The sequence below is a fragment of the Artibeus jamaicensis genome, unplaced genomic scaffold, assembly GCF_021234435.1.
Source record: "Artibeus jamaicensis isolate MK-2021 breed Jamaican fruit bat unplaced genomic scaffold, CSHL_Jam_final contig_497, whole genome shotgun sequence".
In the NCBI taxonomy this organism is placed as follows: Eukaryota; Metazoa; Chordata; class Mammalia; order Chiroptera; family Phyllostomidae; genus Artibeus; species Artibeus jamaicensis.
Window position 1 is genome coordinate 11,066,641 of NW_026521863.1, and position 26,179 is coordinate 11,092,819.

The window sequence follows — 26,179 nt, forward strand, 5'->3', positions numbered from 1 at the left end:
CTCACCTCACAGAAGTGTTGAGCAACTGGTAAGACAGGAAAACGCCCGTACTAGTTCCCTCAAACTGGCCTGGTCCCTGATAGGTTCTCAAATCCAGGAGACGATTTGGTGACTCAACTAACAGTCCCTGAGAGAAGGAAGTCTATTTCGTATATTTCCATATGAGCCTGACTCTGCACACTTAGGCATTTACTAGTTCATTCTCTACAGATCTCCAAGCAGACAATACTGGCACATCCCTCTCATCCCTCACTCGTGTCCAGTTTTGGTAAAGCTTTAGGTGAGAAAGAGCACAAGAAGCTACATTGAAGACAGGGGTCAGTAAGTGGGTCTATTGAGCTTTATGTGTCTGTACACCAGTTTAAAAATAAACCATTTTAGTTCATATTTATTACAAAGGACAAATCTGGACCTCGTGCCCAGGTTAAGTGACTTCTGCCTATAGGGCGTAACTCAATCTTAAAAGGGAAGCCCTACAATGCCTTTAAGGTTTTACAGAGGAGCAGCTTTCTTAAAAACCTAGCTTAGCTACAATCCCTGAACACAGTTACTTGCTTTGATCGGGCTCAAGGAAAAAAATACATCAGTGTCTCTCTCAACTTCTTATCCAAGGCCGAAACAAGCCAGCTGGTCAGCTCATAGCAAAGGAATCATAAGCTTTGGGGATTTTTCCTTCTGCATGACCATAAAAAGCAACAAACGGGTGACATTTCCCTTCACTCTTGTTTGCCAGAGGAAGGATTTGCAACTCCGTTCAAGAAGGCTCTGTTTCAACCTTCCCCGATCTTCCTTCAAGAGCACACAGTTACAATACCTCCAGTATTCACTGCAGGAGCTGGAAGGGGTCTGAGGAACACAATAATTTACAGCGTTTAACTCCACAGTAGTCTAATTGTCTTTGGCCCCAGAAAATATGGTTAAGGGAAAGTACGAAGGCATAACATGGCTTGCACTAAGATGTTTAGCCCTAGGAACACTTAATTAAGTGCCATAGAAATTGAGTCTATAAACAGTTATTAGACTGACTGCAGCCCGCAAATACAATGAAATTGACCCAAAGTCCACTCTATCCCCCAAATTTTAACGATCCTTACTGTTGGCTGCACTTTCTACTTCTTTCTCTCACCCTCCCCAAATGTATCATCCAGTTCAGATGTAAATGAAATATTTCACTTCAGGGTGATGTGAGGCATTTCTCAAATAATGTACATTTAGAAGCTGGGACATATTCCTTCTTTTTCCATTTTAGCCAAAGAGTAAGAATCTTTCTACAAGTGGTTAATTTAAAAATGAGGTATATTAAAAAAAATACAATCATTTTTATATGAATGAAATGAAAATCCAATCCCCTTGTCCCCCCTCCCACAAAAACAAACTTCCTTAATATCTCAGAATTATTCTCAGTCTCAGGTTGGAAATAAAAAGTTAAGTTTGAAGTCCCCACCTACACCCGGTCAGGTGTCCATGTGGATTCCAATTAACCATTGGTCTCCCACTGCCAATCACCAGAAATGCAGAAGTCACACCCTAGAATCCAGAACTGTCCACAGCACAGAGCCATAAATGAGCAACCTCTCTCTCCGAGCTTCTTATTCACTCTTCTCTGTGCTCCCCGCCCCCCCCCCCCCCGGCCTGGCATTTCCTAATTGCATTTGGGTGAAATGCACACTGGCTACCCCCTTTTGGAGAGGCATAATTAATACGAACATTTGAAAGGTTCTGCAAAGCCCTGCAGTTAACATTTTTCCTAGACTACCTTTCACTCAGTATCTCTCCCAGTTAGGGAGATCATGAGGCGCCCTTTCTTATTATTTGAGATATTATTTTCTTGCTTCCTCTCAAGTATCTCATTCTTCAAAAATTCACCATAAATTCCACTCCTCCTGTCTCAGCTCAGGCAGCTGTGAAGAACTGCCACGCACGGGGTGACTTCGACAGCATTTACTCCTCGCAGTTAGGGAGGCTGAAAGTCCAAGATTGCGGGACTGACTGGGTCCTGGTGAGAGGGCTCTTCCTCCTTTGCTGAAGCCATTCTCTGATTACAAGAGAAGCTCTTCTGTGTCCTTCCTTATAAGGACACTAATCCCAGAACAGGGCCCACCCTGATGACCTAATCACCTTCCGAAGACCCAAATACCAGCACAGGTCTCCAAATACAAGCACATCGAGGGTCAGTTTCCACATGTGCATTTGGGGGATGGAGGGACACACCCCTTCAGTTTATAGCATCCTCAACACTGCCTCTCCTAGGATAACAGCTCTCTGTCTTGCCTTTGGGATCTGTCATGTTCGTCCCTCTTGTTCAGCTCTTGGCTGAAACTCACACCAAAATGTGATTTCCATAAGTTTGTTAAATCCACAATAGACTGTGAGCACTAAGGTCAAAGGTAGTTAGAGGTCATTCGGTGCCTAACACCTGTCAGAACAAAAGGAGACCCTCAGTGCACTTAAAATGAACTCTCTGAATTTTCCTGTTTCTTCCTAAATACATTTATACATCTTCTGCTTATTTACTCTTTGTACTTTTATTCCAAAATCATGCAATTCAGAAAAAGCCTAGCGGTCACATCTGTGATTTTCTAGTCCCCAGCCCACTGCCCTCGTGTTCTGTTTTTGCTGCGGGGAGAGTGCAGGCCCATTAGGAGAGCAGCGTGGGGGACCGGGGAATATGTTCCTTTCATCTGTCTGGCCCTCCCAGAGGCTGCAAGACCCTTTAGTCACCTAATTTGCCTAAGACCAAAGCACCCTGGGTAAGAAGCAGGGATCAGGACCACAGCCGCGGCTTGGGAAACTTGCTCTGACAAACGTAGTACTTTCAACCATGACCTACTTCCCTGAATACTTGGGCATTCTCCGCATTCCTCCCTGTCACAGAGGCCGCTTTCACAGGCACAGCTCCAGAAGTGACTGGAAACCTCATCACTGCTTCAGTTCTAGGCAACATCGCGGGTCCTCTCTGGTCACTACGGAATCTGCCGTTATAGGACCAAAAAACAAAAAACAACAACAGAAAAACCCAGAACACCAATGTGTCTTTAATAAGTATTAAAAGAATAAGCAATCTTCATTTTCATCCAAGTAAAATAAATTTTCTGTATCTTAGAACAAAAACAGATCTAAAACTGCTATCAAATTGAATTTAAACTCTTAAAGGCTTTACATGGAAAATAAATAGATATTAAAACCAATGAGCTGGGTTTTGGTCCCCATTACTAATTGTCAACTTTTTTTTTTTTTTTTTGCTTAAATTTTAAACACTAGGTTTCATCGGGATTGGAGAAGAGATCTTAATAATAGAGACTGGTTTTAGCAAACCTTAGTGGGGACACTTTTTACTGCTTTTCAGTAACTCAATTCATATAAAACAGAGCAGAACAAAAACAGAATTTTCCATCTAAATATTTACATTAACACTATAGGAGTCAGGAACTCGTGTCTAAACATTGGTTAAATGTGTCATTTCTGAAATAATTAAGAAAAATTCATCACAGACAGACTGGCTGACATTAGAAATTCCCTGTAGATCATAATCCTATCCCTCCGCCCCAATGTATACAGCACTGTACACCAATTATAAATTTCACATGGACAGACCACACCTATGACTGGGCTTTGCATAGTATTCAGCATGCTACTCGTGTGCACAAGACCGTTTTACACATACACCCAAGTAAAGGGCACTTTCGAACAAAAGTTTCTTAAGAGGCATTCTATAAGAATGTGTTAATTTGGTGAACAATTATCATCCAGAATCAAAAAGATTAATAAACCATCAAATCTGTCTAAATCTTATTTAATGCTTGACAACAACACGTATTCATATTGAGAGAGAAAGGAAAATTACCAAGGATGAAACGCAGCGTGTCTCCAATCAGGATGGCCAATGTCAGGGAGGGATGACAGAAACGAGACCACGCAGCAGACAAAACCCAGAGCCAGCAACGGCTCGATTCAATAAGAAATCATGTGCTCTGACAAAATGAAAAATAACAAACTGTAATTCGCCCCCTGAACGACAGACCAAAGGGCAAACGCTGGAGATGGAAAGAATTACAAAGAAGAAAGATAAATAAAGATAAACATTTCCCAAGCTACCTAGTTTCTTTGCCTACAAATGGAAGAAACGCGAGTCAACCATCAGGCTCCTTCATTTCCAGGGGACGCAGCCGTGCTGGGGTCAATGGTCACCATGGCCTGAGGACGCAGGGATCTAACAGCTGTTCAATCCAGCGTCACCTGTTTTATCATCTTTACTTAATATTCACTTTTGGTTGCACCTTCTCCACAGACACCACCAACAGCTCCTTCAGTACTGTCATCTCTTATTCTGTGACACTTGACCCTCCGCTGTGATCTGACGCCCACCACTCCACCAGCCTGGATGGTCCCCAATGCCCGTGGTCTCTGCTCTGACGCACGCCACTGTTAGAGAAATGGGACTGATCTCATGGATGCCCTCTGGCCTTACCTGCAGGGTCTGCCACAAACCCCTTCCTTTTGAAATATGTTACTACTGAGTGATGCCCTCCCTTCTAACGAGAAATCATTTCTGGCACAGTTAGATACACAGCAGTAGATAACTGAAGCCAACCTCGAGAGGGGGATGCTCTCGTCTGATTAGTGGGGGAAACTGAGGTACTCCGCTTCCCGACTTTGGCAATCTCTGTTATTTCTGACTGGCCCCAAGTCAGGTCTGTGTTCCCTGCCCCATGCTCATTAATGTCTGATACACACAGCTACCGTACTGTGGGAATGTGTGCCGACACAAGGTTCCAGTCCCACGCGCCCCGCTCTCCCACAGACGTCCTTCGGGCACGTGGGAGGTAGTCTCCCAGCCGTGTATCAGCCACTCAGGTGGCACTTCTGCATCTGTGCATGGTTTTCCACCACGAACCCTCACTGGCTCTCTGTTGCCCGGGCAGCTCTTAACGATGACCGGCTGCAACTCTATTTATCATGCTCTTTCTGCGATTCCCGTACAGTCATTCAGCCCTAATATGTCACATGCTTTCTGGCCTCCCAACTAATGGCCTTTTATCTGCCTGCAACACTTTCTGAAACGCTCTTCTTTCTACAGCAGCTATCTGGACAATTCACTGAGTAGACAGACACGTACCAACTAATGGCAATTGTTCCGTTGTTCCTCCAACTCACTTCAGTCTTTGTTATTATTGACTGTTTCCTCTAGTGGGACCCTATCAACTCACCTGGATGATGAGGTTCGGAAGAGCGGTGCTAAGTGGTCTTACTTCTTTATCTCCCAAAGTATCTAGACCAGTGCCTTTTATGTGGTAAGTGGTTAGGAGATGCTGAATTTAATCAACTATTTTTATGGCATAATGTTATGTGTCAAGAAAACAAGTTTATAACACCTGCTTCCCACTTTTTTTACATCTTGTCTATATACACTTACCATGAGGAACCAGGGTAACACTTCATATGTAGAATATAAAAGTATTTCAAACTGTGGACTTGCTATCATGATTGACTAGATTTTCAGCCACTCCCTTAATGCTTTTTTAAAAGACTTGTTTATTTATTTAGTTTTAGAGAGAGGGGAAAGGAGGGAGAAAGAGAGGGAGGGAGAGAGAAACATCAGTGTGTGGTTGCCGGTCACACACTCCAAACTGGGGACCTGGGCCATAACCCAGGCATGTGCTCTGACTGGGAATCAAACCAGCGACACTTTGGTTCACAGGCCTGCCCACAATCCACCGAGCCCCGCCAGCCAGGGCCCACTCCCTTAAGGCTTTTTAACTTACTGTACAAAACCACAGCACAAAAATTTTTAAAGTAAAATGAAATCAATGAACAGATTAACGCATATATGGAGTTTAAACAAGAGAGACTATTAAATCAATGATGCTGGAAGAATAGGTGACCGTATGGAACATGAATTTAGATCTCTCCCTCTAAAAAAAAAAATCATCAAATTTCTAGTGGATTAAACAGCTAAATACCTGAAAAGAAGGACATTCTTTTTCTTTTTTAGGACTAAGTTCTGGAATCCTCTCTTTGTCTCCACGGTCCCTAGCACAGTTCCCACAGCCTAGAAACCAGTAAATAAATGTTTACAGAACCACGACTGAATAGTGATAAGTGTGGGGAAAGGTGAGGTTTTAAGATCTCACCACAGATTTTTGGAGCATCCAAATGCCATACGGTGCCCTCAGCTGCTGTCTACTTCCCTAGCACAAAGAAAGTTGAAACCTGGTCAGGGAGGGAAAAGATTTAAGAGCCAATCAGGTGGAAGGGAAAACAGTGAACAAGGACACGTAGCTGCTTCCCGCTCAGGAAGTGCTACAGCATTTGGTCCGACACCTACTCACCCAGAAGGGCACCTTCTTTTTAGGGAAGGCCCTACTCACAGCACACATTTTCAGTACAGGAGGTTCAAGGACTGTAACTATGTAGGAGAAATATTTCTCTTTATTTTCTCCTGAAGATGTGAGAAGGGAAATGCCTAACAACTCTTCCAACATCCTCTGAAACCCTCTCTCCCACCCGCACCAGCTCCGACCTCAGCTGGTCTGGGCTGCTGTCACCGCGGCCTGGACGGCCTGGCCCTGGCCCTCCATGTCCCTTCCTACAGCAGCGGTGGTCATACCAGGGAAATCAGAATACCACAGAGCACTGAAGCTGCAGAAGCTCAGGCCTCTGACTGCCGGGCTTTCTGATCCAGTGCTCCTAGGACGGGCCCAAGGGTGTCTTTCAAAAACTTCCCAGGTGATGGAACTGCACAACCAGGTTTGGGAACCAGGGAAAACAGGATCTCTCAACATTCCCACTACTTCCAATATCTGCATATGACAAACAGAAGAGCAGCCATGAGATGAAGTAACCTCCCCTTCTTAAACTGTGGCTTGTCTCGTTTACTAACCAAACATAACACTAACATTTTATTATAACTGGTTAAGGTTAGACAGAATGAAATTACAGGGTTTCTCCTCATTTCTTTTTTTTTTTTTTTTAACATCATGGAGAAGCTGTAGGGAAGACAAAAACATTTGAACTTGAATGAATACTTGTATTAAGAGAAGCCTAAGTGTCTGGGAAAGATCCTGAAGTTTCCAGAGCATTGAACACCTACGTTTTTCTGGGAAGACAGATTTATTCCAGTTGACCGAGCCAGGATATCATTTGTTAAGAGAATCAGAACGGACAAAGCCCAGGGGGAAAGGATTTCTGCGGCCCCCCGCCCCCATTTCCAACATTTCATGGATCAGAAGTATGAAGAAATTCCTGGCAACTAGATTTTAGATTGTTCCCAGAGGGGAAATTTTTAAATTGATAGCCCAAGAAGTAGGTCATTGTCTAAGCAAATAAACTTGAAGACAGTTTACTAATTTGGAGGAAAAAAGAAATAAAGAAGAGCAGTCCCTCAGCTGCCTTTGTGTTCTTACACTTGCTTTTCCCCTATTTTGAGTAATTTCTGGGGGGAAAAAGGTCTTTAAAAATTAATCAACTGTAAAATAAACCATCACTTTTAATGCCAGTCTAGTTCATGACTGGGTGGCAGACACACATGACAAGGCACTCAACCTCGTAACTAAACATGCACCGAGGACATTCAGGTGCCAACGGAAGTGGAAACTGGCCAATGTGTGACCGTCCACTGTCCACCAAGGCGAAGGCACCGGGAAGCAATGCTGACCTACACAGAGGAGGGATGCAAAGTGGTGGAATTCCTGCGGAAAGGGATTTAGCAAGGGCTCTCAAAACTGTAAATAAACAGAAATCCTTTGATCCAGCAATTCCACTTCAGAAATCTACCCTAAAGGTACATTTGTATACCTACATTAATATCTGAACTAGGACATTATTTCCTGTTGTCAATTTCATATAGCAAAAGCCTAGGGAAATATAAATAGATGTATATTTACTTATAAATCATTATGGCTGGTTAAATTATTATGGTACTTCAACCCTTCAAGGAGAAATTTATGTATGTAGCCATCAATAAGAATAGGAGTAGATCTTTACATCCTGATATGAAAAGATATCCAAAACCTAAAGTAACCAAATATATGTAACATGATCTTACTTGTTAAATATGGAACTATTTTTATTTATAGCCTTGCCCATGCATGAAGTTTTTGAAAGAATAAGCAAAAACCACTAACACTGATTTCAAACTATTGACACCGGCAAGTACTTGAGGGGTCAGAAAAAACAGGGGACCTGCACTTTTACTGTAGGACAAACTGAGCTGCTCAACCATTAACATTTCTTTAAAAAAAAAAAGCATTAAATGAATCCTGTTATGCAAAGTCTTTAAATAAAAAATCACCTCAATAAAAGTAAACAAATGCTTCTGATCGCCTTGTAAAATCTTTACGATTCAGAAATGACATCAGAGCTACAGTCAGCTTTAAATAAACGACACTATTCATGATAACAAACACGAAGGCACGTGTGAATGGAACAACTAGTTGCTGACATCTTCACCCCGATCCGTTCACTAGCTGTGCTAACAGGCGGGACATAAAGGGATGATCATAGGCACCAACTCCTACCCTTACTTACATTCCTTGACCTGGTGCTTATTTGCAGAAAAATGGCCCCAAAACTAAGTAGATACATCAATCGATTATAAATCTTTCAAGAATTTATTAAAAATACACATAGCGCTTTTCCCCATATTTTTTCATTGTATTATTTTTGAATTTAACTTATTCTAAATTGAGAGGTTATAAGAGAACTAAGAACTGGGTTCAGGGATACTCAGGATTTTTTCACGAGCTAAAAGCGCTAACTTTTTCTCCAAATGTGGAGTGCTGTAAATCCTAATTCCTCTCTTCGTGAACAACGGCAGCACCCGCAGGCCAGGATAAGCTCCACTGAGTCTGATTTTCCTCTCTGGTGTTCTACGGCACCGCGTATGTGCAAAAGCTGCTGACGAAAAAGGGAAGACAATTCCATCGCACCCTTTAAAATTAGACATTTTATTTCCATTTTATGAATTATCCCATAAGATACCAAACTAGAAGGATCCTTCTTGCAACAGTTTAAAGCTGCCCAGGCATAGAGCTCAGTCGACAAACTTAATTCAAAAGAATGCACACCCGAGGTCTGTGCATCGTAGGGGGTGTATTTCAAGTGGAAATCTCTACTGACTTCATACCACTACCGGCCCAAAAGGCTGTAACAGACTCAAAAGAAGGCCCGTGGCCCCCGCAGGCTGTGGCTGCCCTAAATGACCATGCTCACATCTGTATCTCCAATTCTGGGGCTGTGTTCCGATCAGATAGCGGCACCGCTTATAACTGGGGGAAATCCCTAAGAATACAGGTAGCCAACACAAAAACATACTACTGTATTAACAAACATGTAATTCTCACCTAATCATCTTAAATTCTGGCCCTTTTAGTGTAGAACTAGTGACATAATCACATTAAAGTGACCCCAGTCTCCATTCCCATCCTATAAACAGAGGGCAAACGAGAGAAGGAAGCACATACACCTTCGGCTGGAGGAGGAATTATTGAGTTAGTCAACTCAACTGTCCGTTTTCATGCATGAAAGGCAAAGACATCAGTCTACTCAGCAGATGATGGATTCTTCTACTTGAGTACATGTTTATGTTTTGGTGACTCAGCTCTTCTTGTATAATCAAATGGAACCACAGCTTGAAGGACTGACAGGAGTCCCAGCATCCCACCTGCCAGGGACACTGGCCTCAAACTCTTGCCACTGACCACTGCTCCACTTCTAGCTCCGAAGTCGCTGATTGAGCAGAAAGTGCAGAAAGGCTCATTTAGAGGATTGACTCTCCGGACTCAACCTGGAACTTATCTCCAGAATCAAGATTTGCCACAGTCATGGAAGTAAATTTGTCAGTTCTCTCCAATATACGCTACCCTATATTGCCAGCTGATTTAAAACTCTCTTTGGAAGGCAAATTTTAAAGCAGATGACTGGGGGTTACTGAGGTTTTATTTACCACTTGTGTTTGGCCATCTAATACTCCTCTCCCTGCAGTGGCCAAAATAGCCAAGTCTCAACATAAAACCTGGAAAATAACTGATCAAGCCAGTTTCACCCAGAATTTACAAATTAAGGCTGTAAAAGATTGACTGGAAGACAAGGTACCTCCCTATTTACTGAAAAATACCACAGATCAAAAACAAGACTTCGTCATCTAAATGTTAGGCTTGAGTAATTGAGTTTGATCTGATAGGAGTAATAACTCAGTGTAACATCTTTTAATGCATGAGCACCTACCCAGTAACTAACTGGTAACTGAAATTCACGGAGAAAAAGCAAAGTAAGCCGGATTGCTAAATAGGCGGGATGCATATGATATGAGTGTCATTTAGATGGGGAAAAAAGTCTGCTAGCAGCCTTTAACTAGTGATCAGCATTCTACTAGTGGGAAGGGAATGATGTATTAGTTTAAACCTCCTCAAATGTCCATACACCCAAACAAGAAAGCTCAAGACGCGATTCATAACTAATTCAATGCATTGAAGTGGTCTCATTTGAGCCACTTGCGTATTTGTGGCCAATATATGTGTCTGCTTGAGATGAAAGGCAATTCGAAATCGCCTAGCATGCCACTTTTTCTAGTGAAATAGAAAACAACGTCCCCAAATCTGAATTTTTGCCAAAATATTCACCAGATTAATAACCGAACAGACTGACTCGACATAATCACTGTCTGATACGCAAGATGGATTATGATGAGGTCAAAGGTTAAACTGTAGAAAATTAGATGGGCCAGGGTATTCCCCCACTTGGCAGTCTCCAGTCAAAACCAGGGAGCCAGCCCTTCCTGGGAGCCTGCTACGTGCCAGGCAGCGGGAAGCACCTGTTACAAACAAAACAGGTATGGCTCCTGCCCTTGTGAAACATTACGACTAGCTAGAAAAACTCTTTCTAGTCAAGTCACCAAACCCACAAATGTGGAATCTGCGGGGAAGAAGAGCCCATGGTGTTGTGAGAGCCTAGAATGGCAGATGGAATTACTCAGAGGTCAGGAACCGCAGCTGAACAGGCTGAGGAGGGGAGGCCAGACCGGTGTGCTGAGTCATTCTTAATTAGAGAGTTCTTTTGAAAATTCGTAGGTCCTCAAAGCTTGAGAAACTTGGCTAATTGAAATGAGAAACTACACATCTTCCAAGGATACATGCAAGCGTATTGATTGCTTCCAAATTGATAACTGGGCAGAACGCCAAAAAGTTCAGTGGTATTCTGGATGTCATTTAAGTCATTTTTTTAAAGGACATCGTATGGCTGTTTCAAAATGGTGGTGGCCAGGAAAGAGGGAGAAGATTATGGAAGAAGGCTATAAAGAGAAGAGAATTAGGAAATGGAGCCCTGGTGGGGTAATTCAGTTGTTTAGAACTGAACGTCATCCTGATATGCCACAGTTGTGGGTTTGTTCCCTGGTCAGGGCACACACAAGAATCAACCAATCGATGCATAAATACGTGGACCAAATTTATGTTTCTCTTCCCCCTTCCTCTCTCTCTCTCAAAAAAAAATTAATAAATTTTTTAAAAGAAAATGGAAGGAATATTTTTAAATGAACAAATCCGAGTGTGTTGGGATGAGAGTAGCATATTTCACTGTGAACTGTTAATACAAAAACTGGGGTGTGGTAAAAGCCAAGGGAAAAATGAACCTGACTGTAAGCTTTCAGCAATTACACATTAAAGTTACTTTCATTACTGGACTCTAAATATTGGTGATACAACCATTTGACAGTAGTTGGCATTAAAAAGTATGTACAGTAAGTATTAAAGTGTGATTCAGACCTCCAAAGAACAGTACATTCCCTAGGCCCAAGGCTTGGGCACCTCTTAGAAAATCTAGATACACTAGGCAGTTAGTATTGGTTAGTATCTCAGTTATCTACAGCTGTGGGGACCATGGGTTTTTACAAGTAGTTCTAAATTGAAGACTGAAGGTAATCTAGTTTTTAAGAGCAGTCTTAACCCAAACTAGACTGGGGCAGCTAAAGAAGCTAAGACAATGAGCTCACGGTTCTGTGAAATTTACTTGGACTTCAGCTTATTTTTCCCCCTATATTCTTACCTACGCATCAACATGTATTACACATCTATACCTTCTGAGATAATTCTTGAAGGTCCTCGTATAACCTGCATACTCAGATTCGACACATGGATTTTTTTTTAAACATTAAGTAAGATTGTTCACATCTTTCTATAGGATATCCTAAAACAGATTGGGTGACGCTTTGCTAATGAACGCACACGCTGGAAAATGGATCTAAAACCCAATGACTTGAACAAGTGCAAACTTGGCTGCTGTAGTGTCCAGGAAGATATATTTCAGCCTTGAAGACCTGAGACTATAAACCGCAAATTTCCCAGCAGGCTCAGCACTACCTCCAGAGACAAAAATACAGGGAATGCTCGTCTATGCTGGACCGCATCCTCTGAGAACTTCTAACTACTCCTCCAGTATTTGTTTTTCCAAACGAGCCCATAGGCAATGCACTGAGCGAAAAGGAAGACGCTGCCCTCTTTGCGAAACCTGCCATTCTTTTCGGAAATGCTGCATCTGCCCAGGTTTTCTTTGGCTCCCAGCGAGCTACACCCTAGGCTTTCTCTGCATCAGGAAGGCGGTGTCTGCTCCAGCCACTGCCGCAGGAGGACTGGGTACCAAACCCAGGTCGCTCCAGGCACAGCTAAGTAACAACCACTGTAGGAGGTGGGGATCCCACAAGTCACGGGTTCGCCAGGCTACTACTACATTGGCCCTGGCCAAGCAGCTTACTCTCCGCATCTGGGAGAAAGTGGGGCCGGGGGCTCAAGACTCAGCCCAAGATCAGTTCTCCACAGATTCCCTAGGCAGCCCAGGCGTCTCGGGTGGGGTTGCTACCACCGGAAGAGTGTGGAGAAAGGCTTGGTTAGCGGCGCGCAGGGCCAGGATGACTGCGGATGGCGCAGTCGCCTCCCCTGGAGACCCGCGACAATGATGCGAGACCCCGCCACGCTCGCCGCTGCTTAGGTCTTGCCCCGGCGCAAAAAAAAGAGAGAGAAAGAGAAAGAACAAACCCCGAAAACAGGGGTTCGTGCGCAGGAGTTTACAGATGGGCTGGACGGGCCGGGAAGTTCTTGCAGGCAGAAATCGGAGGAATTCCCCCACCCCCGCCTCCTCCCGGCAGGTGGCCCCGCGCTCCGGTACCTTGGTGGCCGGGTCCGCGGCCGCGATGGCGGGGTCCTCCAGAGCCCCAGGCGCCGCCTCCGCCACGGGGCTACTGCCGCTGGGCTCCGGCTCCGCCGGCGTCCGGCTCCCCGCCTCCGGCTGCTCCGGGCTCCGCTGCTCGGTCGAGCTCCCAGCACCCATGGCTTCTCTGCAGTTCTCCCGCGCCCAGCCGCCGGGTTACACCTTCTCTAAATCACAGGGACGCCGGGCTGAGCCAGAAGCCGTGCGCCCGCGAGGTCCCCAGAGCACCTTCCTCTCTCGCTCCTCCTCCGAACGCGCCCGGACTGCGAATGCGGGAGACGCGCTCGCGGCAAACTCCTTAAAAGAAAAAAAAAAAAAGCCACCTCTTTGCCTCCTCCTCCTCCCCCTTGTTTTTCCCTCGCTTCATCACATGAGCACAGCCCAGACACGCCTTTCAGCAGCATCTCCCCCCAGGCTGCTGAGACCTAAGGCGCAGGGAGAGTCCCGCGCAGAGGTCCTGGCGAGCAACCCCCAGGTCGCCTCCGGTTCAGAAATGGGGACCGAAGCTGGGGGACGACCCAGGATTGTTGATGGGGAGGGGAGGGGAGGGGAGGTAGAAAGCCTCTGGGGAGACTGGATTAGCCGGGGTTTATTAAATGATAGATCTACCCTGAGGCAGAAGCTTCTGCTGCGACTGACTTTCAACTCGCCCAGAAGCTACCCCAAAGCCCCATTTGCTTTGCTTCAAATTGCGTGACTCGAAACGTTTGTCTTGCCTCCTCCCCATTAGCTGGAGAAAGGCAAGCGCTCCTTGGCTCCTCTGTAGTCCGACCATATTAGGACACCTCACGTGGCCAGCAGCAGGGAACTGAGGGGTTAATGCAGTCAGGCCACGGATGAGGTGGGCCAGGCGGGCCCCAAGCTCTCCTATCATCCGGAACAGTGATGTCAGGCGATGTCATCAGCAACACTGGCCGCCCTCCTGCCCTGGGGAATTTGGGGAAATGAGACGGGCTACTGGAAACGAGGGCCTGGTGCTGGAGGTCCAGGCCACTTCTGCCTGCGCCATGCTGGACCTTGATGGGATAGATCTGTTCTTTTGCATCAGTATTTCTCCACAAATAAGGGCTCTGAATAGTATCAGCCTAAGTTGCTTACTTTTTTCCCTCATGCTCTTGAATATAGTGTTTGTTATGTAACAAGCAGTCGATAAATATTTGAAAGACATTAAATTTTTAGCTGTATTATTTGACACGTAAGCATGAAGGTGGTGGGACTGCAAGAAAAGTCACCCCAGTTTTAAGTGGCCAATTACATGCCTTAATTTTCATAAATAATTGGAATATTGGCATTAGACGCCAGATAAATATCCATACCCACATGTAATACAATTTAGTAGGGAGTTAATGTAAGTAGTAATTCAGCACTGGAATATTTTATGCCTAATTAATTGTGTGTTAGTTACTCAAAATAAACTTTTCCCGAGTTTATCATTTTTATTTGAAGGAGTACATAAGGACTCCTTTCTCTGGAATTTTACCCCTTAAGAAGCAGTATATTTGCCAGCTGGTTGGCTTTGAGCATTTTTAAGCATTTCACGTCATTCAACTTAAATTTTGACTCTTTAGGAAACATTACTTATTCTGTACCAGGCACTATTCAAAGCACTTTGCATATGTAATCACGTTTAGTCTTTGCCATAACGGCCCTATGACACTGGTCCTATTATTCTCATTCAATCAATGTACTGGGAGAAAGCGTGCTCCAAGAAATGAACCCAGGTGCCCACGGTTTCACAGCTGGCAGATGGAGTTGTGAGGAGTCCGGTCATCTGACACTACACAGCTCAACTCTTCACTCTCCTGCAGGGAAGCTTCGAATGCGTTCTCTCTTCTCAGGATTGCTAGTGAAGTATCGTGCTTAGACATCAGCTCTGATGGTAAGAGCCGACGACACTGTTAAAGCCTATCTGAGAATGATTAACTCAACACATCTGAAAATGTATCAGTAAGTGGTACAAATACTACCAAAATGTGAGATTACATTTATTCAGTTCTTGGGAAATTCTTTACAAAGCTTTTCACATCTCCTAGCCTTTGTAGATTGCAAGGTCAAAGATTTCAAGCCAACAGTACACACCCCACATGCTGAGGAAGACCTCACCAGTATCTTACAGTAGCAACTACTTGCTTCATGTTAATTTTTCAGGCTGTGAAAATGCTTGTGTTCTTATTTTTTAAAGCAAAAGCTTATTTTTTAAAATATCCATATTCTACTATTCTCTTTTCTCTCTGTAACAGCTCCATGACAAGAAGGTGTTAAGAATAATGGGCTCCTTTGTAGATTCACATAAGCACCCACATGACTGCCGTTGGTTCCGAGACTGACCAGAGAATCTTTTCCATCTTAGGTGTAGATGGGAGGTTTTCCTATTTTTGTTAAGAAAAGTGGTTGTTACTTACTACCCCGGCAATAACATGGCCCAGCCTTTCTGGATATGCTACCAGCTCTGCAGAACGTTACAAAGTTTATTCATTTAGTCATTCTTTCAACACACTTACTGAGCGCCTCTGATGTGCCAAGCACAATCACTATCTTCCCACTCAAAGCTGTAACTTCAATGACCAAGGTTTTCTCCTTGAGGGTTTTGAAGACTCCTTCAGAAGTGCTTGCATGACTGTCAGGGATGGAGAGGAAGGCAGCTGTTCTCTATTTTCCAGTTCTCAGTGCGTGGCCGTCAGTTACCGGCCTTGCTCCCCAGCAGCCCGTTCTCCTCCCAACAGCAGGACGCAGGTGTTCCCACACATCTTCTCCCATGGGGCAGTTGGTGGTAGAGTTGTTTCCCAGTGAGAGTTAATGTTCTCATAAAAAACAGTTTGAGATCTCTCAAAAACAAACACACGTTGCCCGAATAGCAGGCTGAACTTGTACGTTGTATGCTCACTTCTCCAGAAAGACAAGTCACATGAGATTCGCCAATAAAGTTTAGAGTCATAACTAGACTTGTGCATACGCCAAAACATATGCTGTTTCAAATGAATTCATAAATGTGAGTGTTTTTGCAACCGAGTTAATACAGCCCCTAGACAGACCACTAGTAATTACAATGCTGGAAACAGAATTTCAAACCCACACTTAACAGATTCTTTCTCTAACTACAGAGCCTTCAGGCAGCTCACTTAGACCTGCAATGTATTCGTTTATTTATTGTAATTGAATCTACTGGGGTGACATGGGTTAATAAAATTATATAGGTTTCAAGGATACAATTCTACAATACTTCCTTTGTATGTTGTATTATGTGTTCACCACCCCAAGTTAAGTCTCCTTCCATCACCATTTATGCCCGCTCTTCTACCTCCCCTGCCCCCTTTCCCTTTGGTAATTACCCTTCTGTTGTCTGTGTCTGTGAGGGTTTGGTTTTGTTTTGTTTTGTTGCTTAATCCCTTCACCTTTTACACCCATCTCCTCCCCTCTGACAGCTGTCAATCTGTTCTCTGTATCTGTGAATCTGTTCCTATTTTTGTTCCGTTGGTGTTTTTGTTCATTAGATTTTGCATGTAAGTGAAATCACATGGTATTTGCCTTTCTCTGAGTAAAAAGCCTCCTTTTTTCAAACCATTTGCCTACCTCAAGGTATCTCTCATCGAAGAATCCAACTCCTACTCTCCTTTCTTGCATTTACTAATTATAAAGAGTAAACTAGAAGAATTAGCAAATTTATTCAGTTCATGTGTAACTAATAATCCATCATTCATGTAGAAACTATAGAAAAAGTCACAATACAAACGAAGTTCAAAGGCCAGCCAGCTGTAGATATACAGCATATATACAAGTATAGGCAAGTGATGTTCTTATAACCTTTAAGGAATTTATTGCTTTGGGGTTAAGTGTGTAAGGCCTGCCATTTGTGTAGCAATTTCATTTATTAAGATTTAAATTTGGCCCTTGCTGGTATGGCTCAATGGATTGAGCGCGGGCCTGTGAAGCAAAGGGTTGCTGGTTCAATTCCCAGGCAAGGCACATGCCTGGGTTGCAGGCCAGGTCCCCAGTGGGGGACACATGAGAGGCAACCACACATTGATGTTTCTCTCCCACTCTTTCTCCTTCCCTTTCCCCTCTAAAAATAAATAAAATATATATTTTAAAAAGATTTAAATTTGGCTGCTGACTCAAGTCTAAACTTATGATAAAGGAATTAATCCTTTCATTTATGTGTATACATATTTTTTTTCATTTATATTTTTTCAGCTACTGTGGAAGCCTTTACAAAAGCAATTACTTACAGAGAACTAATTTGCCACAACTGCTGTCACTTTATTCAAGACTGTCTAACTGTAAGCAAACGAATGAATGCAATTGAAATGTGTCCACCAATCAGCCAGTCTGGCTTTTGGCTCTTCATTTTTCTAGAGCTGGGCTGCTCTACACCCACTCAGGATTGGAACCGAGATAGGGCAAATGATTGGCCCAGTTTCCCAGGACACATTTTTGGAGGGGACCTGAAGGTACCCAGAAGGTTTCTGCACTCCAGAGCAGGTCAAGTTAGAGTAATCCTGAGATTTTAAAAATCCTTTCACAAATTCTAAAAGAGTCCCATAAGTATCCAACACTTTTTAAAAGTGCATTTTAACATATTAATTGAACAAACTCTTACTGAATTAAGAGTCAGCCAAAATGCATGGGACTTTTCAAAGCTGGAAAGTTTGTTTTCAAAAGTCAACATTGCTTACAGAAAAAAAAAAAAGACGTTATAGAGACATACATTGTAAACTATGGACAAGTTTTAATATCCCTTTATTAACTTGAAGGCTTTTGTGAATTTTTAATCTCAGATTTGCTCCAATGTTGTCTATGATGTCAAAATATACTTCAATTGTTTTTTTGCATGTGATTAAGAACCCAATAAAAAGACCAATCAATGTTTTACCTGAAGAAGACTGACTAAAATTGTACAAAAGGCAGGTTGACTCTTTTCTCCCATTTTATAGAGCAACCACCCAAATCTCAGCTGATGTCCTGGAGCGATTCTGTATTCCCAAGGAATGATCTCCACTTCATCAGCTAGCTGCTCTTATTTTTGTAACGGCTTCTTGCTACTCCCACGAATGTGGTATCTACACAAGGGCTAGCTGAGATACATCACAATAAAAGACAGAAAATCAATAGTGAAGCTAGATCCACTTCGCCTTCCATCCCTCCTCCCAACGTGTAACTTCGTCACAACTTCATTGGGAACATAATTAGTTACATGAAAAAGATCCCCAGATCTGCAGCTGCTCCTGCAACTAAATCAGAGAAAACTCTGAAAAGTGAAATAATCACCCAGATACGTTTTTTGAATGCTGTTGTGCTCAAGAATTCTGTGGAAGATATCACAAGGGAAATATTTGAATTCAACTTTCTATGGGAGAATTTGAAACGCTGATTATTTCAGAGTATGAAATTATGGGGTATTTTCCTGAGTTAGAAATGATGGGTTGGTGAAAGTAATATCCAGTAAGTGACTGCAACACCCACCATTGCAAGCAAAACTTTACGAAACAAATTCCACGATTGGAGGTTGCCAACAGCCCCTTAGAATGTACCATTTGACAGCTTTGCTGAAGTATAATTGGCATAGGAAGAACAACATCCATTTGAAATGTACTACTTGATGCGTTTTGACAAACATGTACATCCTTGACATGGTTTGCCCCCAAATCTTTTTGTGTGCCTTCGCCCTCTCTCTGTCCGGTACCTCCTCATCCCGCCCTGCCTCCCCAAACCACCCCTCGCCTGCTGTCTGTTGCTAGAATAGTGTGCATTTCCTAGAATTTTACAGAAATTCCTAGAAGTGGAATCATCTACTATATGCTTTCACCTGGCTTCTTTCATTCAGCGTTTTTATATTTTGATACATTTCTTCTGTTAGATGTAACAATAGTTATAGGTGATTTTCATTTTTATAAAAGCGACTTTCCTAAATATTCAATAGTGAATATGTCTTGGGTTTTTCCCCCTGCAATGAAAAGATTTAGGCATAGTTGCATCATATATGCACATGTATACATACGTGTACATATCTCGTTTCATTGAAATCCAGGGAATAAAAAGTCCGCTGGTATTTGAGTCTGAATTAGAGAGGCAGACAGTTCCATTCTGTATTGAGTAAGTCTGTATTCTTCACTGGCCAGTGGCTCAGAGGGTTGGGCAATGTCCTCAAGCCAGAAGGTCACTGGTTCAGTTCCCATTTGGGGCACACATCTGGATTGCAGGCCAGGTCCCTGTTTGCAGGTGTGTGAGAGGCAACCAGTCTGTTTTCTCTCAGACATTGATGTTACTCACCCTTTCTTTCTCCCTCTCTTTCCCTTCCTCTAAAAACAAACAAACAAATAAATAAATAAGTGTTTTCTTAGGTGTTTTTCCTGGTTCTTATCCTTATTCTAGTCAGAGCAGTTGAAGGACTTAGAAAAAAATAACAATTTTATCTCTGGCTGGTGTGGGTCAATTGGTTGGAGCATTGTCCTATAAACCAGAAAGTCCTGGGTTTGATTCCTGGTCAGGGAACATGCCTCGGTTGCAGGTTTAGCGCCTAGTCAGGATGCATGTGAGAGGCAACCAATCAACTAAAAACATAGATATTTGTCTATACGTGTCTATGCCTGCAAAAAGGATTAGGGTGTTATAATAATTCTTTCTGGATGATAGAATTGAAAGTTTTCTCCTTCCTATGCTTGCCTATTTTCCCCCAAGTTTTCTACATTCAACATGTATAACTCATGTCAAAAGAAGAAAAAGAATGTTAACTGTGTTTTAATTACCCAAGGAAGATATGCAGGTTTTAACCTGAAAGATAAAAGTTTACATAATATGCTGTGATGACCCAGTACATTGTACTAATAGTATGGAGTGATAAATTATGGAAACATTAATACATTTCATAACAAAGCAGAGAAGACAGGAGATCTCAACTTTGAACAGCAATTGTCCAACGCACCTGCACACTGAAACAACCTGGGAGCCTTAACAGAACCTAGTGCCTACGTCCCAGCACCAGAGATGCTGACTGCGTTGGTCTTTGGGGAAGCCTGGGCACTGGGGCTGGAAAAATTTCCGTAGCTGATGCTCAACATGTAGCCGAGGCGGAGACCCACATTCTAGGGCCTTGAGATTGAACTGACTGCCTGGCTTCCTGATGGGAATTTACAGTCCGCTAAGCAAGGATATGGAAGAAAAGCAATTTCCTTTTAGCACAGTGTTTAAATGATATAAGGGGAGGGGGAATTCTATGTTCTGGAATCATCACCATCACGTATCGTCCGTCTGGTCCTTCTGAGGAAATCGGCCCTCCTGGCGGGGTTCCAACAGAAGGCCCCATGGCACAGTGAAGTTTGTTTTGCAATGGGGACATCTTACTGTGATGCTGGTTTTATTTATTTAATTTTTAATTTTTTAAAAATATTTTATTTGTTTATTTTTAGAGAGAGGGGAAGGGAAGGAGAAAGAGTGGGAGAGAAACATCCATGTGTGGTTGCCTCTCATGTGTCCCCCACTGGGGACCTGGCCTGCAACCCAGGCATGTGCCCTGCCTGGGAATGGAACCAGCGACCCTTTGCTTCACAGGCCCACACTCAATCCACTGAGCTACACCAGCCAGGACTATTTTTTTTTTTTTTTTTAGAGAGAGGGAGGAAAGGTGAGAGAGAGGAACACTGATTTGTTGTTCCACTTATTTATACATTCATTGGTTGATCCTTTATGTGCCCTGACAGGGGATTAAAGCCTTAACATTGGCATATCAGGCTGACGTTCTAACCAACTGAGCTACTTAGGCAGGGCTTATATTTTTAAATCATGCCAAAGAAAATGGTTATTTCAGTATATAGTTACAGATAAATATAAAATTATATATATTCAGTTATATACTATTTATCGTATTCATTGTCAGAAAACTAGTAGGTTGTGATATATTGAATATTTGCTCCTAAGTATAGAATTTAATCACTATAGAAAATCTTGGATCAGCCAAAACCCATGCCTTCCGTCATGAAAATAATCAGTGTGAACTGATGGACCTCTTAACTAGGAACAAATTGAAGAAAGGCAGATAGTTGATCTAACATTTCTTGTTCATTACTTTCAATTGACTTGCTGAAGTCTTTCAACATAAGTGTGAAATAATTTCATAAAAATTTTAATAAATCCATATAAATATATACAACTGATGTTTCATAAAGATTCAAAAGCAATCCAATGGAGGGATGACAGCCTTTTAACAAAGGCACTGGAACAATCAGGCATCCTCATAGGCAAAACAATTAACCTTGACCTAAATCTCACACCTTATAAAAACCTTAACTCAAAATGGAGCTTGCATTTGATTGTAAAATATAAAACTATAAAACTTCTAGATAAAAAACATGGGAAAAAATCTTAGGGACCTCGGCCAAAGCAAAAGTTCAAACTTGATATGAAAAGTATGATCCATAAGAGGAAAAAGTGATAAATTGTGCCTCATCAAAATTAAAAACTTTTTGCCATGGCTGGTATAGCTCAGTGGATTGAGCACGGGCCTGCAAACCAGAGGATTGTGGTTCAATTCCCAGTCAGGGCACATGCCTGGGTTGCAGGCCAGTTCCCAGCAGGGGACGCACGAGAGGCAACCATACGTTGATGTTTCTCTCCCTCTCTCCTTCCCTTCCCCTCTAAAGATAAATAAATAAAATCTTTTAAAAAATTAAAAACTTTTGCTCTACATAAGACCCAGTTAAGAGAATGAAAAAATAAGCTACAGAATGGAAGAAAATATTTGCAAACCACACATCCAATAAAGGACTAGTATCTAGATATATAAGGACTTCTCAAAACTCAACAGTAAAAAAAGAAATCTAGTTAGGTTATGGGCCAAAGACTTGAAGAGACATTTCACCAAAGAGGATATACCGATAGCAAATAAATACATGAAGTGGTGTGCAATTTGGGAGAAGCAAATTACAACTATAGCTCTGACGAGTAGCTCAGGTGGTGAGAGCACCCTCCTGATCTGCCAAGGTTTTAGGTTCGTGCCCCACCAGGGCACATACAAGAATCAACCAATGGCCCTGGCTGATGTGGCTCAGGAAACCGAAGGGTCCCTGCTTTGATTCTAATACCCAGTCAGGGCACATGCCTGGGTTGCGAGCCAGGTCCCATTGCGGGGCGTGTAAGAGGCAACCACACATTGACGTTTCTCTCTCTTTCTCCTCCCTTCCCCTCTCTCTAAAAAGAAATAAATGAAATCTTAAAAAAAAAAAAAAAAGAATCAACCAATGAATGCATTGGATAAATGGAACAACAAATCGATAGTTCTTTCTCTGTCTCTCACAAATTTTAAAAAAGCTAAACATGCAACTACTACATGACTGAGCAATTACATGCTTGGACTTTTACAGGCTCTGTTAACACAAAACCTGTACACAGTGTTTATAGCAGCTTTATTTGCGATAAAAACCTGTATGCAGGGTTTATAGCAGCTTTATTTGTAATAGCCTTAAAGGGGAAGCACCCCAGATGACCCTCAACATGTTGAATGGTCAAACAAGCTGTGGTGCAGTTTGTACCCTGACACAGCCCAACAATAAAAAGCAACAACCTACCGATCCATTGCATCAACCCGGGTCACTCTCAACCCGGGTCACTCTCCAGGGAGTTATGCTGAGAGAAAAGCCCCCATCCCCAAAGGTTACATACTGTATAATTCCATTCACACAGCACTCTTCTAGAAATGGAGAGTAGAGGTAGCCGAGGGTGAAGGGAGGGTGGCGGAGGAGGCAGTGGGATGGCAGAAACTGGCAACAAGAGGGAGACTTTGGGATGAGAATGCTCTGTACGCCCTGTCCCTTGACTGGAACTTTGCAAGATGTTACCACCAGGGAAACTGGGTGGAGGGTGTAAGCGCTCTCTTTGTATTATTTCTTACAACTGCTTGTGAGTCTACAATTAACCGGGAGAAGGAAGTTTTCATTGTTTTTAAAAGAACAATGTATATTCTCAGATGGGCTGAAATAAAGATCCAAAATATCAGTTTCTATTCCATTCACAGGCTCCCCAGCTTTCCAGAGTACTTGCAATACAGTTTAAGATGAAAATTAAGCCAAATTGGATGTCAACCCAGGGTTAATAGGTTGGTGTTTTGTTTTGCTTCTAAGTTTGTTCACATTGAAATTATTAGACTTGATACAATACAGAAACAATAGGTTTCCTGACTCTGCCCTGCTGTGTAAATACATTCTTTTAACTCTTGGCTTCATCTGCCAACCAGGGAGTGGACCCATCTGTAATCATCCTGGCCAGTACCATCTCCAAATTCTCCTGCTTGGGGAGGGTGTCGAGGGAACCACCAGATGGAACAAAAAATGAAGCCCAGGAGACCAGCTAAAGGAACATCTTACACTCAAGGACAGTTTCTGCAAATGTCCTTCCCTTTTCTGCTTCTCTGATCACCAAAGTTTAGCATGGCTTTCATTAGCAAAATACACATTGGAATCTAGCAATAGCATATCAGATAGATAGGGAAAGATAAAGTACCAGATAGAGAATGGGAGGGGTGTTTTGGTGTTTTCAAATGCCAATTTCCTAGGTTAAAGCTAAGGAACGAAATTGAGACTGGTTTATACTTTCTGGACTTAAAAAAAAATCTGTATCCTTTGACCTATATTTAATGAAAATTACATATCTGCTTGTGTATAATAAACATTTATAACATTTAAGACAATGCAGCAAGACATTCCTCAAGATGAACAAATTAATAAATTTCTGTAATCATGTATTTTAAAAGATCTGAACATGATAAAAGCTCTTGGCCAGCACACAGTGGCCACCAATATTAGAAGCTGATTTTTGAGCAGAGTGAGGAATTTTTATTTCCTGCATTTCATTGTATTCAAGGGGAATAGTTTCTAGACTCTTTGGAGATACACAGAGAAAAATTCCATGTCAGCCTCTCTTCAGTATAAGGGTGTGCCTACCTCTGGTGACCCGGACAAGAGGTGAGAGGAGTCGTAGAGATTAGAGTAGACCTAGGTTTCTGTGATGTTCCTGAAACAAGCTTGGTCTGCAGATGAGTTGGAAAAGAATTGTTTCTATTATTGAATAAGTTCCCCCCCACCAGCTCTATTTTTCTCAGCACCAGTTGCAAAAACAGCTTCCTTTAAATGCATTATCACCCCCTAAACTCAAAACAATGGAGATAATGACATGGAAGTTCCTTCCCTCCCTCGGAAGCCACATTTAAGATTCAGGACAGTGTCCGGGGCTGGTAACAAGGGCTGGCCTTGGCCCGCATTTCAGTTCTTTCCTAAAGCTACAAAGTTCCCGTTGGCTTTTTGTTACTGCCCCTTTATTTCCTTTGTCCGGGTTCATACCTTCATTGTGGAAACTGCTGTTCTGATAGAAGTCCTTATCTGTCCCCATCCTACCCACCCACGCACTCCCCACGCCCCTCTCCTGTATCCTCCTGCATTCTTCTCGGAGCCCCGATGAAGGAGGGAGTTTTCAGTGTGGGAAACGTCCCCGGAGCTCCTAGATTAGCCTGAGTCAAGCTTCCTGAACCCCCTAGACTCTTGGAGAAGGCATTGCAGCCATGATCCTCTGTGGGTGGGGGCCTGGGCGTGTGAGAGAGGAGAAGGGTCTCACCTTAGGCAGGGCCCGAGACAAGGAAATTACTCTCTTAAGAAGCCCAGCACATTGTAGCCTGGCACATTTATCTCTTTTTTGTTTGCTTATGTGTTTTTCTTTAAGACTATGGAATAGAAAGATTTTAGCTGTGATTTGTTTTACTAGCCACTGAAGAGCCAAAGAATGATGTCATCACCACTTGTAGGTGAGAAGTTTGTCTGTGGGGGCAGCGGCTGAGGGGTAGGAGGTGGGGTGGACTCACACTGCAGACTTGGCCACCTGGGGACCTGGTTTTCTAGAGCAAGTCTGGGTGGAAACAACTGGAGTTACAACGCATTTCATCTGTCCTTAAAGCCAAGAAAATGAGAAGAATTTCTTTTGAAAATACTCATTTGGCTGTGATCCTGAGAGTACCTTTATTTTGGATCCCAGCACAAATCCCTGCTATCGCACACCTTCTCACTGAGGTTCTCCAGGAATTTCCCACGGGCAACGGATCCGAGTGGCCGCAAAGGTGCTTCTCAGGGGGCTGCCCCGAGGGGCAGGTTCTCCGCAGGCTCCTAAGGAGAAGGAAGAAATAGGAAAACTCCTGTTTATATGTCTGTAATCTCTATTGAATACCTGACATGTAAGTGCTACAGGAATACAGGTATAGTATTTATACATAAATATACACATACACATTGGGTCTGAATGGTCAATTTTTAAAAAATGATGGGGTGTGCAATCCAAAAGCCTGGAGACCACTTTGCTGCTAAAGGCAGAGGAAATCGGGACCACGGAAACCGACTTGTACTTTGTAACCAGAAATTCTGCACTGGCGTTAGCGGCTGGCTGTCAAGACTTTTACACGTCACTCAGCTCCTCAAAGGTGGGACCCCGTTTTATACATTTGCTTCCCCATGACCTAGCATAGCCCTGAGAGTGTAAGAGACTTGTTAATGGAGGGTGAGCTGGATTGTGTGGGGGCTGGAGAGGAACAGAGAGGGCCTGTGAGTAAGTCAGTTGACCTGGACTTGAGTCTTGCTCAGCCCCTTGTAGCCATGTGGCTTTGGGCAAGTAACTTCCCCTTCCTCCGCTTGGTTTGCTCAACTGCACCATGTTGATATAGCATTAAGACCCTCCTCACATGCAGCAAGTAATGATGAGGAGACTCTTAAAGAGCTGAGAACAGTGTCTTTCCAAAGCAGGGTTTCTCCTTCTCCAGAGCGTGGTCTCCAGCCTTTGTGACTCCTTACTTCACCAGTCTTTTTTTAAAAGAGCATTGAGCCTCAATATTTATATACCTTACTATTTATTCTTTATACATCTCTTCTATTGGTCCACACCTCTGAGCATTAGTACCACAAAGTGAAGTGCCATGTGTTATTTACCAGGACTGCACTGCATGTCTGATATCACGTGG

General features: G+C 43.0%; 1 protein-coding gene and 1 long non-coding RNA gene across 2 annotated transcripts in view; both read right to left on the bottom strand.

The window, feature by feature from the left end:
- The window catches only part of AKAP12 (A-kinase anchoring protein 12), an 83,540-nt gene extending 70,066 nt beyond the window's left edge, over window positions 1-13,474 (bottom strand). Inside the window, exon 1 of the mRNA XM_037156819.2 lies at window positions 13,156-13,474. Within this exon, the coding sequence (XP_037012714.2) occupies window positions 13,156-13,317 (162 nt within the window). The 5' untranslated portion in view covers window positions 13,318-13,474. The remainder of the gene's footprint in view (window positions 1-13,155) is intronic.
- An 11,725-nt stretch (window positions 13,475-25,199) lies between these two features.
- LOC119057915 (uncharacterized) overlaps window positions 25,200-26,179 on the bottom strand; it is a 43,210-nt gene continuing 42,230 nt past the window's right edge. Inside the window, exon 3 of the long non-coding RNA XR_005084159.2 lies at window positions 25,200-25,334. This is a non-coding gene — a long non-coding RNA (uncharacterized LOC119057915). The remainder of the gene's footprint in view (window positions 25,335-26,179) is intronic.